The 12,660-nt window shown below is 48.8% G+C and overlaps 1 protein-coding gene across 1 annotated transcript; it reads left to right on the top strand.

Annotated features, from left to right (window-relative positions):
• The first annotated feature begins 2,393 nt into the window (after positions 1–2,393).
• Mettl7a (methyltransferase like 7A) lies at positions 2,394–9,474 on the top strand. Its single transcript, XM_028874576.2, has 2 exons — positions 2,394–2,991; positions 8,168–9,474. Exons 1-2 carry the CDS (start codon positions 2,494–2,496, stop codon positions 8,402–8,404), a joined length of 735 nt encoding a protein of 244 aa, XP_028730409.1. The 5' UTR covers positions 2,394–2,493; the 3' UTR covers positions 8,405–9,474.
• Positions 9,475–12,660: the final 3,186 nt, after the last annotated feature.

The following is a 12,660-nucleotide window of genomic DNA, read 5'->3' as shown; positions in this document are numbered from 1 at the left end:
TTGTGGTATGTGTTGGTGTGCACTCAAAGGTGTGCACACACACACGTAGAAAAGTGGGTTTTGTTGTTTAGACAGGGTCTCTCACTGGGTATCCTTGGCTGGCATTAAACTCACTATGTAGACCAGACTGGCCTTAAACTCAAGATCCCCCTGCCTCTGCCTCTGCTGGGGTTAAAGGCGGCACCACCAGGCCCAGCCTCATAATAGTTTAATTTTTCATAGCTCCAAATTGGAAATAATCCAATCATTAACCAAGTGATAAGATAAACAAATGTAGGCTATGACACATAGTGAAGCAATAAAATGGCCCCTGAATCCATCACCTGCTTAAAAAAAGTGTGGCTGGCCCAGCTTGTAAAAGCAGGAGCAGTGTACCCAGTGACCTGGGCAAACAGGGTGGTGTGCAGCCACAGTTCCAGCACGCCTAGGTGACGTGGAAGGCAGACACAGAGCTGTCTAGAAGCTGGTGGGCCGGCTGGCCAGGGGTGTTCAGCGCAGCTGCAGAAATGAGAGACCTTCCCTCAGCAAGGTGGAAGGGGAACTCACTGATGAAACTTGTCCTTCTGTGTGGGTGCTTGATAAGCGCGAACACACACACACACACACACACAAAGCTGGGCAGTGGTGGCGCACGCCTTTAATCCCAGCATTTGCAGGGCAGAGGCAGTTGGATCTCTGAATTCCAGGCCAGCCTGGGCTGCAGAGTAAATTTCAGAACAGGTAGAGCTACACAGAGAAATCCTGTCTTGAAAAACCAAATAAATAAAAATTTAAAATTGAAAAAAAAATGACTGCATCTGCTCCAGCACACATGTACACACACACATGTGGAATAGTTGTAATATTTTTGTTTGGTGGTTGTTTTTGAAACAGGTCTCTCTAGTCTACATTGGGGAGGGGGTCCTGTGTTACTGTAAATCAGCCTGGTCCCACAGACTTCATATACCTCCGCCTGCTTCTGCCGCCTCAGTGCTGGGATTAAGGTGTGTGCCACCAGGTCCTGCTGTTGTGTTTGTAACGTTCGTGTAGGGTATATAAATGTGAGTAGACTTTAGAACATCCACACACACACCCCTCCCTGGATTAGGGATCAGTGACAGAGTACCCCCCTGGCATGCCTCTGAGGCCCTGGGCTCAATCCTTAGTACCACCCACCTCTGCCACCAAATAGGAGGAGGATCAAAAAGAAAGCCTGCTCAGCCAGCCCCCATCACGCTTATGTTTTAGAACGTGAGTTTTTTCCTCCTCTGGATGCCGATGCTGCCCTGCGGATTGCCAGATACTGTGGCTGCCTCAGGTCCACTTCATTTGGAAGCCAGTGGAGTAACGTTCTTGCCCTGGCTTGCAGAAGTGTGTGAGTATATTAGTTTCACAAATCTAGTTGGGTCTGTGACTATTGTCACTCACACATCAAAAGCTCCATGTTTCACTTAGAATTGCTTCCACGGTTCATTTCTTTAAGACCTGTAAGAGCACACATAAGAAATGGAAGCGAACGATTTAGTAGCAATTTCTCCTCTTGTGAATTTATGACTCAAAAAATAATTCAAGAAGTCCGTGGAGCTTGGGCTTTGTGACAGAGGCCTGCGATCTCAACACTTAAGGGATCGAAGAGGGATCAAGAATTCAAGGCCAGCTGAGACTCTGTGTTTGGCAAAAAACAAAACCAAAACCAAAACCAAACAATCAGACAGGTGCTTGCAACTATTTTATAAAACCCACCAGGCTCCAAATGCGAACGCTCTGAGCACTGGTCTACTCTGCATTGGCTGTTACATAGTAACCAACTATAATGAAGGTGAAGATTGACAGTTGCACTTTAAATGATAGGCGGGTCAAAACAGCGACTTAGCAGAGAGCCTTCTGATTAATCATTAACTTATGAAAGCCTCCGTTTCACAAGGGAACTTGGGGAATTGTTGGCTGAGACTAGGCGAGGTTCCCTCTCACTTCCTTATAAAAAAAAAAAAAAAAAGGACCTGGGTGGGGTTCAGTGGGGAGAGGAGAAGGAAGGGGAGTAAGTTTTGGTAGAGGGGTCTCAGCAGCCATTCCCCTGGTGCCCTAACCCACGCAGGGACTCTTCTCAGTAAGGACGCGGGTGGGAGGCTGGGTGGGTGGTGTGAAAGGACGCACTGCTCATAACAAACCGCAGCAGGAAACTCGCTGCAGCCTGGAGACCCAAACAAGGCCAGGCAGGACCAGATCGGAGTGAAGGCTGCAGCCTTGCTAAGGAGATGCGGGGCCGAGTCCTGGGCTGCTGCGCGCCCAGCTGAGCCAACTTCTGCCAGAGCGCCGGGGTGGGGAGGGGTGGGGAGGAGTGGGGAGGGGTGGGGAAGGGTGGGGAGGGGTAGGGTGGGAGTCCGGGGTTTTGTTTTTCGGCTCAGTGGGCGCCTCCCTCCTCCCTGATTGGCTCTGGAGCTCCGCCCAGAGCCTGCGCCCTGCTTCTCAAGGGGACTGCTTGGGGCTGCGGCTCTTTCTCCAGCACTTGCCGCGATGACGCTCGCTCTGCTGGTCCTCCGGCTGGCCGTCGGCATCCTGGCGCTTCCCATATATCTGCTGAACATTTTAGGCGTGTGGAACTGGATATGCAAACTGTGGTTTCCCTACTTCCTGTCCCGGTTCACGGTGGTCTACAACGAGCAGATGGCCAGCAGAAAGAAAGAACTCTTCAGCAACCTGCAGGAGTTCGCAGGCCCCTCGGCGAAGCTGTCGCTGCTGGAGCTGGGCTGCGGCACCGGGGCCAACTTCAAGTTCTATCCCCCCGGGTGCAGGGTGACCTGTGTCGACCCGAACCCCAACTTCGAGAAGTTCTTGTTCAAGAGCGTCTCAGAGAACCGGCAGCTGCAGTTCGAGCGCTTCGTGGTGGCGGCCGGGGAGAACATGCACCAGGTGGCCGATGGCTCTATGGACGTGGTGGTCTGCACCCTGGTGCTGTGCTCGGTAAAGAACCAGGAGAAGATTCTGCGCGAGGTGTGCCGAGTGCTGAGGCCGGTGAGTGACAGATGAGGACTAGTAGCCGCTCTCACGAGCCGGGGGGGGGGGGGGGGTCCTATCAATTTCTGGTGGATTCTAAACTAAAAGGCAAACTATCAGAGAAGAATTTTCATTTTTTATGAAAAGACAAAGGTAAGGGCTGACAAATCAATTTATAAAATTCGAAACTGCTGCAGAGGCAAGAGCGTGCAGACAGCTCAGATGCTGAACTTGGTAGCAGTAGCTCCCAGGAACGGCTGAAAGGTTCATGCCCCACAAGTTAACATTACAAGCGCCAGCACCGGTCAGGCAGAGGCAGGAGGAGCTCCGTGAGTTCAAGGCCAGCCTGGTCTACATAGTGAGGTCCAGGCCAGCCAGGGCTACACATTGAGACCCTGTATCAGAAAACAAAGCAGCAGTTGACAAGTCACTAAGGACAATGGTTGTGTTTCTTAAAACTGATCAGAGTAAATGAAAAACAAAGATGAGCCACCGGGCAGGAACAGGAATATAAATTAAAATAGCCGTTATATGAGAAAGACCTATAAATCACACTAGAGGCCATTAACCTGTGACAGTCAGAGACTTAGAGAACAGGTACTGGGGTGGGTCTGGGAAGGGTCCCCTCATACAGGGGAGGTTTTGAAGGTACGTTTACTATCAATATGTCAAGTGAACATAATTTTATGTGTTGGAAATTTATCCACAGCTATACATGTGCAGAACCTTGTCCATCTCAAGGACAGTCGTTAAAGGAGCATTTGCATTAGTGGAAACTGGAAAAAACCTGTCTGTGGATGGGAAATGGTCACGTAGTCAGGAACTCTGTAGTTATTAAAAAGTTCAAGAGCTGGGTGGTGCGCACACATAAACCCAGTGACGATTCAGTGTCTCAGAGGCTGAGAGGGATGGGCAGGCAAGCCTCGCTCTGCAGCTGGCTCAAGGCCAGCCTGGACTGTATAGTCAAACTCTGTATCAAAAAACAGAACTAATAAAAACTTTAAAATATATATATATATATATATATATATATATATATATATATAAAACCAAAGACAAAAAAGGTCCAAGAAGAGCGATCTAGGCTGAGCAGGAAAGAGAATGCCCAAGAAGTAATGTTAACATGTTCGTGCAAAAGCTAGAGCGAGCAATCACAGAGCGAGCAGTCACAGGCGCTACCTGCAGGGAACGGGACGAGGCACAGGCAAGAGCAATGGTCGATTCGTCATGTCTTTCTAGAAGTCCGAAGAAATTCTCTACACTTGGGATTATCAGGGTAAATGGGTTTGTTTTGAACAAAGCTGAACATGACTGGAGGCGGGTCCGAACATTCCAGCTCATTCAGTTTGGAACGTGTAGGGATGTTCTGTGACCCCCTTGTATCCCTTGGGAGAAAGTCTCGGAGGCTCAGCATGGTCTCTGGTGCCAGGACAGGTGGCTATCAAACCAGCAGGTAAAGATGTGTAGCCAGGCATGATGGCGCACACCCTTGCTGATCATGCCTCCTTGGTGCAAGGCAGATGTGACCTCGGTTGTCTTCCTTAGCTTCTGTGGTTACCAGCTCACCAGCTGCTGAATAGAGCTCGGAGCATTATGACAGCCTCAGTTTACCCTAACTATAATCCTCTGAAGCAGATACTTAAGAAATGCACCCAAGTTATACAGCGATGGGTTTACCTTTTGAAAGCAGGTCTCATTCTCACTAATAGTAGTTGGCTAGCCTGAAACTTTAAGTACACCAGGCTGGCCTCAAACTGAAAGAGATCCGCCTGCCCCTGCCTCCTGAGTACTGGATTAAAGACATGCACCACCATGCCCTGCCCAGGTCTAGTTCAGTGTGAATACCGCTGCCCATCTTCCAGACTTACAGCGTTTCTAACCTTTTGCTGTCCCTAGACACTGAGGGTCTGTCTCTTCCTCGGGTCTCCTTCCACACATAAATCCTCCCCAGCAGCCTCACACGACCCCAGTCCTCTCAGCTGCGTGCCCACACAGATTTCTGAATCTCAACACCCATCCAGAGCTTGTCCCGCCCCATCCTGCCAAGCTCTGGCTTACTCACAGTCAGATCCAAGCTGGTTTCTCTGCTTCTTCCTCCTGTCTCCTGCCCTAGCCTGAGGAGATGACAGGTTTTTGTTTTTCATTTTTATTAGGAAATTTGGTTTTCTATTCCTAAACATATATTTTACGTGCACTTACGTGTATAATTTAGGGTAACTACATCTCTAAACCCTGAATTCATTCTATCTGGAACTCTGGGTAGCCAGGACCAGAGTAGCTTGAGAAAGAGGCCAACGGAAGGGAGATGGCTTTCTAGGCTGCTTAGTAATGTGCAGTAACATCTGCATGACCTGTGTGGGCTGCAGATGAAAGCCAAAGCGCGGGACTACTCCGGGCAATACCGCTTCCCATCACTGGCTGTACAAAACCTAAGGCTGAGACGCTGCCCCGGGTGTCATTTGCATAACACAGTCTTTGAACAACACAGTTCAGCCAATGAAACGCCTCCTGCAGGTTCCTACTCTCCCACAGCTCTGGTGTTTCCAGAAGTTTGCAGCCGGTACCTGGGAACATCCTGGTAATGAATTAAAAGGTTTTTTAGAAGGATAAGAGGAGAGGCCAGGTGTGGTGGGACACACCTGTAAGGCCAGCACTAGGGAGGTGGAGGCAGGGCTGGGAATTCAAGACCAGCTAGCTCCACGGTGAGTTCGCTATGGGGCGAGTTCGAGACCAACCTGGGTGATGTGCGTCAAGGAACAGCAACAATGAAAAGATGAGGTGGGCGGTGAGGTCGCTCAGCCAGCAAAGGCACCTGAGTCCACACGGTGAAGGAGAGCACACACACGTGCACACACATACACACACTTGTGTTTTCACACTCAGACTAGTTAATGTGATGAATATTTTGAACAAAAGAGGGGCTGGGGATTAATTCGGTCACGAAGCATTTGTACCTGAGAGCTGGAGTCAGAACCTGGAAACACCAGAACCCAATAACGAAAAAGCAAAGCTACAAAGAAGTAACAACAAATATAAAAATGATGGAAAACCCAGGCATGATTTTTGTGTAGACTCTTGGTGTCTCTCTCTCTTTTCTTTTGGAGAAAGACTCCCGAGTTTAACGACTGTTGTCCGCATGTGTGTGTGCACACATTCACACACCCACACACTAATCCCAGAACAGGAGAGTCAGAGACTGGCAGATCTCTGAGGTCCACTGGCCAGTCAACCTAGCCAGCTTGGCGAGTTCCAGCCAGTGAGAGATTCTGTCTTAAAAGTGGGGCCTCTCCCTGAGAAGTGACATACGGGGAGTTGACCTCTGACCTCCACACAAGCCCTACACATGTGCACTCATGTTGAAACACACTTATCAAATCTTTTACTAGAAAGCCTGTGTACTTGGGTTCCTTATAGGTCTGTCTGTCCTTGTTGTGCTCATGGAAATAACTGATTTTTTTCCTTGATGGTCAGTTGTGTTATTACAATATCAACTGGGTGCCCTGACTCACACCTGTAGTCCCAGCCCTAGGGCCAGCAGAGGCAGGAGGATCCTGGTCAGCCAGTACACATAGTATCTGCCGCAGGAGGAGCCCCTTCCTCATCCAGTGCCAGGGCTGAGGAGGGGGAAGAGGCCGGAAGCCGCAATCGAAACCCTGAGACAGGCGCTTTCACAGCCATTGCTAGTTCTAAGGTAAATGTGATTTAGTTTTTCCAAAAGGCAATTTGAAAACTTCCACCAAGGTGTTTTAAAAGGCACTTACCACTCAACTCAATCCCACTTTTTAACAATAACTACAGGTGCTCCCAAGATCTGTGGATGTTAATTTCGGTTACAGTAAAAAACTGGGAAGAGCCTAACAGATACAAAGTAAAATAAAGAAGGTTATAAACAATATATGATACAGACTTAATTTTAGGAAAAATTGCCAATTGACATATAACAAGACAGTGGCTGGTTTTCTTTCTCCCTCTTTTTTTTTTATGCATTTATGTGTCTGTGCATCCCTGATTGAGTGTGCAGTTCCCATGGAGGCCAGAAAACCTTCGCTCCCCAGAACTGGGGTTATGGGTGGTTGTGAACCACCTGATGTGGGTACTAGGAACCAAACCTGGGTCCTCTGCCAGAGGGCAAGCTCCCTCAACCTCCGAGCCATCTCTCCAACCCCTTTTTTGTTTGTAAGACAGGGTCTCATGCAGCCCAAACCAGCCTCAAACTCACAATGTTGCCGAAATGACTTTGTATCTCTTCCCTCCCATGTGCTGGAACTACAGACATGTGCCACCATGATTTGACTCTAAACCATTTCTGTGTTCTCTACACTTTCTAAAATAAACGTGTTGCTGAGAAAGTCCTGGAGTCACAGACAGAGATTTAGAATTCCTTTCTGACACCAACTGTCACCTTGGACTCAGTTCCCTCACAGGTAAAAACAGTGATGTGCCTGGTGTGATGGCATATTTTCTTGAATCCCAGCACTCAGAAGGAAGGCAGAAGCAGGTGGGTCTCTGTGAGTTCAAGGCCAGCCTGGGCTGCAGCAAGTGGAAGGTGAGTCAAGTTGCACAGTGAGACCCTGTCTCAAAAATAAAACAGAGACAGTGGCGCTAATAAAACTTAACAACACTGGTTGCGTTGTCTGAGCTGGTGTCTATGTAGCTCAGGCTGGCCCTGAACTAAGTCTAGTAACCCAGGCTGGCCTCAAGCTTGCAGCAATTCCCCTGCCCCAGCTTCTTGAGTGCTGGGTGATTGTAGGTTTGTTCTGTGATTATAGGGAACCCTGTTGAGAGAATGAGTGTGGTAAGAGTAGACTACACTAAGTGCTTTGGTCTCAGTGATTATCACTTCTCTACGACTGCAGAAATGTTTGTCTGTTGCTTAGATTGGTAGCTCCATTTAAAAGGCTCTGTTTGAAGACATGGTCCCACTTCAGATCATCCTGCCCTAGCCTCCCTGGTGTGGGGATTCCAGGCATGGGCTATCATGCTCAGCTAGCACGGTATAAAATGTGACCGAAATTCAAACTACATTACCCAGATAATGCCTTACTCCATTCTAATTTACCCGTGGCTTCTTAGAGTTGGCCTCAGGCCACTGAAATTTGAAGCTTCACGCGTCTTGTAAAGCCGTTTTCCCAAAACCAGTGTCTTTAAAATGTGTTTGTATGTGTGTGTGTGTGTGTATGTTTTTCCCCCTCAGGGAGGGGCTTTTTACTTCATGGAGCACGTGGCAGATGAGCGGTCCACCTGGAATTACTTCTGGCAACAGGTTCTGGATCCTGTCTGGTACCTTCTGTTCGATGGATGTAACCTGACGAGAGAGAGCTGGAAGGCCCTGGAGCAGGCCAGCTTCTCCAAGCTGAAGCTGCAGCACATCCGGGCTCCCATGTCCTGGGCTTTGCTGCGGCCCCATGTCTACGGGTACGCCGTGAAATAGCGGGGGCGGCAGGAGAGACCTGAGTGGCTGCAGCGGGTCAAGGCCTCAGTTTTAGACGAAAAATTCTGACTAGGGGAGGTGAAGTCCGATTCATCCTCACACGCCTCTGTATTTTCTGTAGTGTCTCCCACCAAATCAAAACCAAATCACAGCGGCTTTGAACTCCCCTTCAAAGGGACCAGTAGTCTTTCTTGGGCTTTGATAATGAAGCAAGGGGAACTAACAGCTTGCAAACCGAATAAATAAATACCAGCTAAGTGAAAATCCATGTGTGACTAACACAGAAAATCTCACCTCACCCCCCACCTACCCCCCGGAAAATGAAATCTGAACCCAGTGGCTGCACTGCCCTTCCTGGTCCGGCTTTCCCTGCTTGTGAGCTCTGGCCAGCAGCTTTCTGTCTTTTGGTTCGGTGTTTCACCAAATCCTGCCACACTACACTCAGTTTTATAAGTGCACCTGATTACACCAGTGCCCGCCCCCCAGAACTGCACACGACGGTTGGGATGCATGGGTTAACTTCCTTTCTTATCTAGCATGTACTTAGCTGACCACAATAAACTCTAGGCAGGGAAAGGACTCACTGCAGTTAGGAAAACTAGGTACACTATGTGGGGGATTCCAAAAGTAATCCGTGAGTGTAGTTGGCAAGACCTGGGCGGATTATTCTAACCTAATAATCCTGAAGTAGGCATGGTGGCACATGCCTTTAGTCCCAGCACTGGGTGAGGGGGTGTTCAGATGTTGGCAGATCTCTGAGCTCCAGGCCAGCCTGGTCTACAGAGGGAGTTCTAGGATAGCCAGAGCTACACAGAAAATCTTGAAAAACCAAACCCCCCTCCAAAAGAAAATAAAAGTCCACTGATCCTGAAAGAAAACCATGGACATCCTTGTGTACATATTGAGAGTGAGTCTGGGTATGCCCATTCGAGAGTTTTCGCTATAGTTTGTATGTATCTAAACAAATGTATATTTTCTGAGATGATTTTGCAGAAGTCCTATTTTGAATATCAAATCAGTCAATAAATTCATATTCATTTAAGATGGAAATAAATAGTCTCTGCACTTGCTGGCTTGGCTTTGTTTGTGTCTTAGTGTCTCTGAGAAGGAAACATCCCCCTGGACATTAAGGCATTTGAACCACAGATGTGTTTTTCTGCAGCCAGGGATAATGGACAGTGTATAAGGGATGGTCCTCGATGCTGTGACCCGATCTCTGCCCAGTGGTGACTGAAGGGGGAGGGGCTTATTCTGGCTTACAGTTTGAAAGGATGCAGTCTTGGGAGGGGAAGGCATCTTGGCAGGAGTGTGAGGCAGCTGGTCACCTTGTATGACCGTCAGGAACCTGAGAGCAGACAGAACTGGAACCAAACTGAAATCCCAAGTGACTCATGTAAGGCTGCTAAAGGTTCCACAGCCTTCCCAAGCAGCCCACTGGCTGGGGACCAAGTGCTCAGGCCCACGAGCCTGCAGGGACAGTTAGCATTCAAATGACCGCACACAGCTAGTAGATGTTAGCCATTTTGGAAGGATTAGAGTGAGGTGTGGGTGTGTGGTTATAAATTTTTTTTTTTTTTTTGGTTGGGGTGCTATGTTGGAGATTGAACCCAGGCCTGTGGGCATGCTAGGCAAGGCTGTACCATTGTACCAGGCCCTGTCCTAGAATAAGAATTTTGTGTTGGGGGTTTTGTTTTGATACAGGGTCTCACTATGGGTCACTGGCTGGCCTCAAACTCACAAAGAGCCACCTGCCTCTGCCTCCCATCAAAGCTGTCTGTCACCACAGCCATCCAGAACGAGTTTTGAAAAGTTTAAGTCCAGGGATCCTGCTTGTGAATGTACAAAGGGGGAAGAGGACAGCTCCCGGCTCTGCCTCTTCAACACAAAGCCAGGTGTTGGGGCTCAGATGCCTCCCTCTTCCGCTCTGGAAGATGAACCACCTTCTCTCCTGAAAGGCAGACCTTCCTTTACTCATACACTTTACTATGCTGGTCTGGTGACTGAGAGATTTGCAAACGCACAGTTGTGCCTCACAAAAGGTACTCATCACATTGGACGGTGTCTTAGGGTTTCTGTTGCTGTGAAGAGACACCATGACCACAGCAACTCTTCTAAAGAAAACACTTAACTGGGGTGGTTTGCTCACAGTTTCAGAGTTTCAGACCATTATCATCCTGGCAGGGAGCATGGCAGCACACAGGCAGATGTGGTGATGGAGGAGTAGCTGAGAGTCCACATCTTGCAGGCAACAGGAAATCAACTGAGACACTGGGCGGTATCCTGAACGTAGGAATCCTCAAAGCCCGCCCCCACAGTGACATACTTCCTCCAACAAGGCCACACCCACGCCAACAAAGCCACACCCCCTGATAGTGCCAATCCCTATGAGATTATGGGCACAATTACTTTTTTTTTTTTTAGTTTTTCAAGACAGGGTTTCTCTACGTAGTTTGGTGCCTGTCCTGGATCTCACTCTGTAGACCAGGTTGGCCTCAAACTCACAGAGATCCATCTGGCTCTGCCACCTGAGTGCTGGTATTAAAGGCATGTGCCACCCCCCCACCCCCCCACCCCCCCCACCCCCGCCCGGCTGGGCAATTACATTTAAATTACTACAGTCTCTTTAAAGTCCACCCCAACAATGACACACTTCCTCCAACAAGGCCATACCCACTCCAATAAAGCCACACCTCCTAATGGTGCCTCTCATTATAAGATTATGGGGGCCAATTACATCCAAACTACCACAGAGGGTAACAGCTTAGTGCAGAGAACTAACTAAATCCTTGTCTGAACAGCATGGCAAACGGCCTCACTTCTGCTCTAAAGTACTAGGGCTAGAGAAATAGATACAGAAGTTTATTGCAGTTGCCCCCTGCTACAGAGACGGTTTCAGGAGCCCCCAAACTGCACAATCTGTTTGCCCCCACATCTGCGTATTACAGGTTTCTCCTCAGTTGAAGAAAACACACATTTAAAGCCACTCTGAACAGGGCTGGAGAGGTGGCTCAGCGGCGAAGAGCACTGGCTGCTCCTGCAGAGGACCTGGATTTGGGTCCCAGCACCTACATGGAACTCCAGCTGCAAGGCTCTGATGTCCTCTTCTGGCTCCCATGGGCACCTGCTTCTGCTCGGCCCCATCACAGTCCCACGGTTAAAATGTGCCACAGCCATGCGCGGTGCTTTACATGGATGCTGGAAACGAAAACTCAGATCCCACTCTTGCACACTGAGCCCAGGCTGGCGTTTCCTTATGTTGGCTCCTTCCATTTCAAGAAAAGCCTGAATTCTACTTCTCTGTTATCTCAGTTTAGTTCTGAGCCTCCTCTGGGATGGGAGGAAGATGGAGGTAGAGTTTTCAACCCTATAATGTTATGTGTTGACTTTGATCTTGAGCAAACTACTTTTTCTGTTTCGTTTTTTTGAGACAGGGTTTTCTCTGTGAAGCCCTGGCTATCCTGGAACTTGATTTGTAGACCAGGCTGGATTCAAACTCACAGAGATCTGCCTGCCTCTGGGTCTTAGTTTCCTCCTCAGTAAATGGGGATATCATCTACCTAAAGGGCTATGACAAGAAACAATGAAATGCCAGGTGTGGTGGTGCACACCTTTAATCCCAACACTTGGGAAGCAGATCTCTCTGAGTTTGAGGCCAGCCTAGTCTACATAGTGAGTTTTCCTTTCTCAAAAGAAAAACAAAAACCATCACAATGAAGTAATAATACATTTAATAAACGCTGAGAGGGGCTGGAGACAGGGTCTTACTATGGAGCACAGGCTGGCCTGGAACTCTTGATCTTCTTGCTGCAACCGTCTGAGTGTTGAGAGCACAGGTCTGCCTCACCATGTCCAGTGCTACACACACACACACACACACACACACACACACACACACACACAGAGGTCTGCCTCACCATGCCCAGGGCCATGCACATGTACAGACAGACAGACAGACACACACACACACACACACACACAGGTCTGCCTCACCATGTCTAGTTCTACACACACACACACACACACACACACACACACACACACACACACACACACTTCGCTATTTTTCCTGGTGGTGCTGGGCGTTGAACTCTGGGCCCAGTGACGGAGGCCAACACTCGTGGCTGAGCTATATCCTGGCTTACTTCTTATTTAACCGTTGCTTAGCACTGAGGCCCTACTGTGTGCTCTACTCTTGAACAGCTCTGGGGCAGTTGTCCCTCCAGGCATCTCTAAGACGATGAACAGATGCCAGAAAA

This window comes from Peromyscus leucopus, chromosome 20 (genome assembly GCF_004664715.2).
Source record: "Peromyscus leucopus breed LL Stock chromosome 20, UCI_PerLeu_2.1, whole genome shotgun sequence".
In the NCBI taxonomy this organism is placed as follows: domain Eukaryota; kingdom Metazoa; phylum Chordata; class Mammalia; order Rodentia; family Cricetidae; genus Peromyscus; species Peromyscus leucopus.
The sequence above is the reverse complement of the archived record's forward strand: the minus strand, read 5'-3'. Positions and strand labels throughout refer to the sequence as shown.

What these genes read in the sequence shown, in the direction of transcription:
- Mettl7a (XM_028874576.2), top strand. Translation starts at nt 2,494, where the DNA reads ATGACGCTCGCTCTGCTGGTCCTCCGGCTGGCCGTCGGCATCCTGGCG. An exon ending in TGTGCCGAGTGCTGAGGCCG is followed by an intron (nt 2,992 to 8,167) that starts GTGAGTGACAGA and finishes TTTCCCCCTCAG; the next exon opens with GGAGGGGCTTTTTACTTCAT.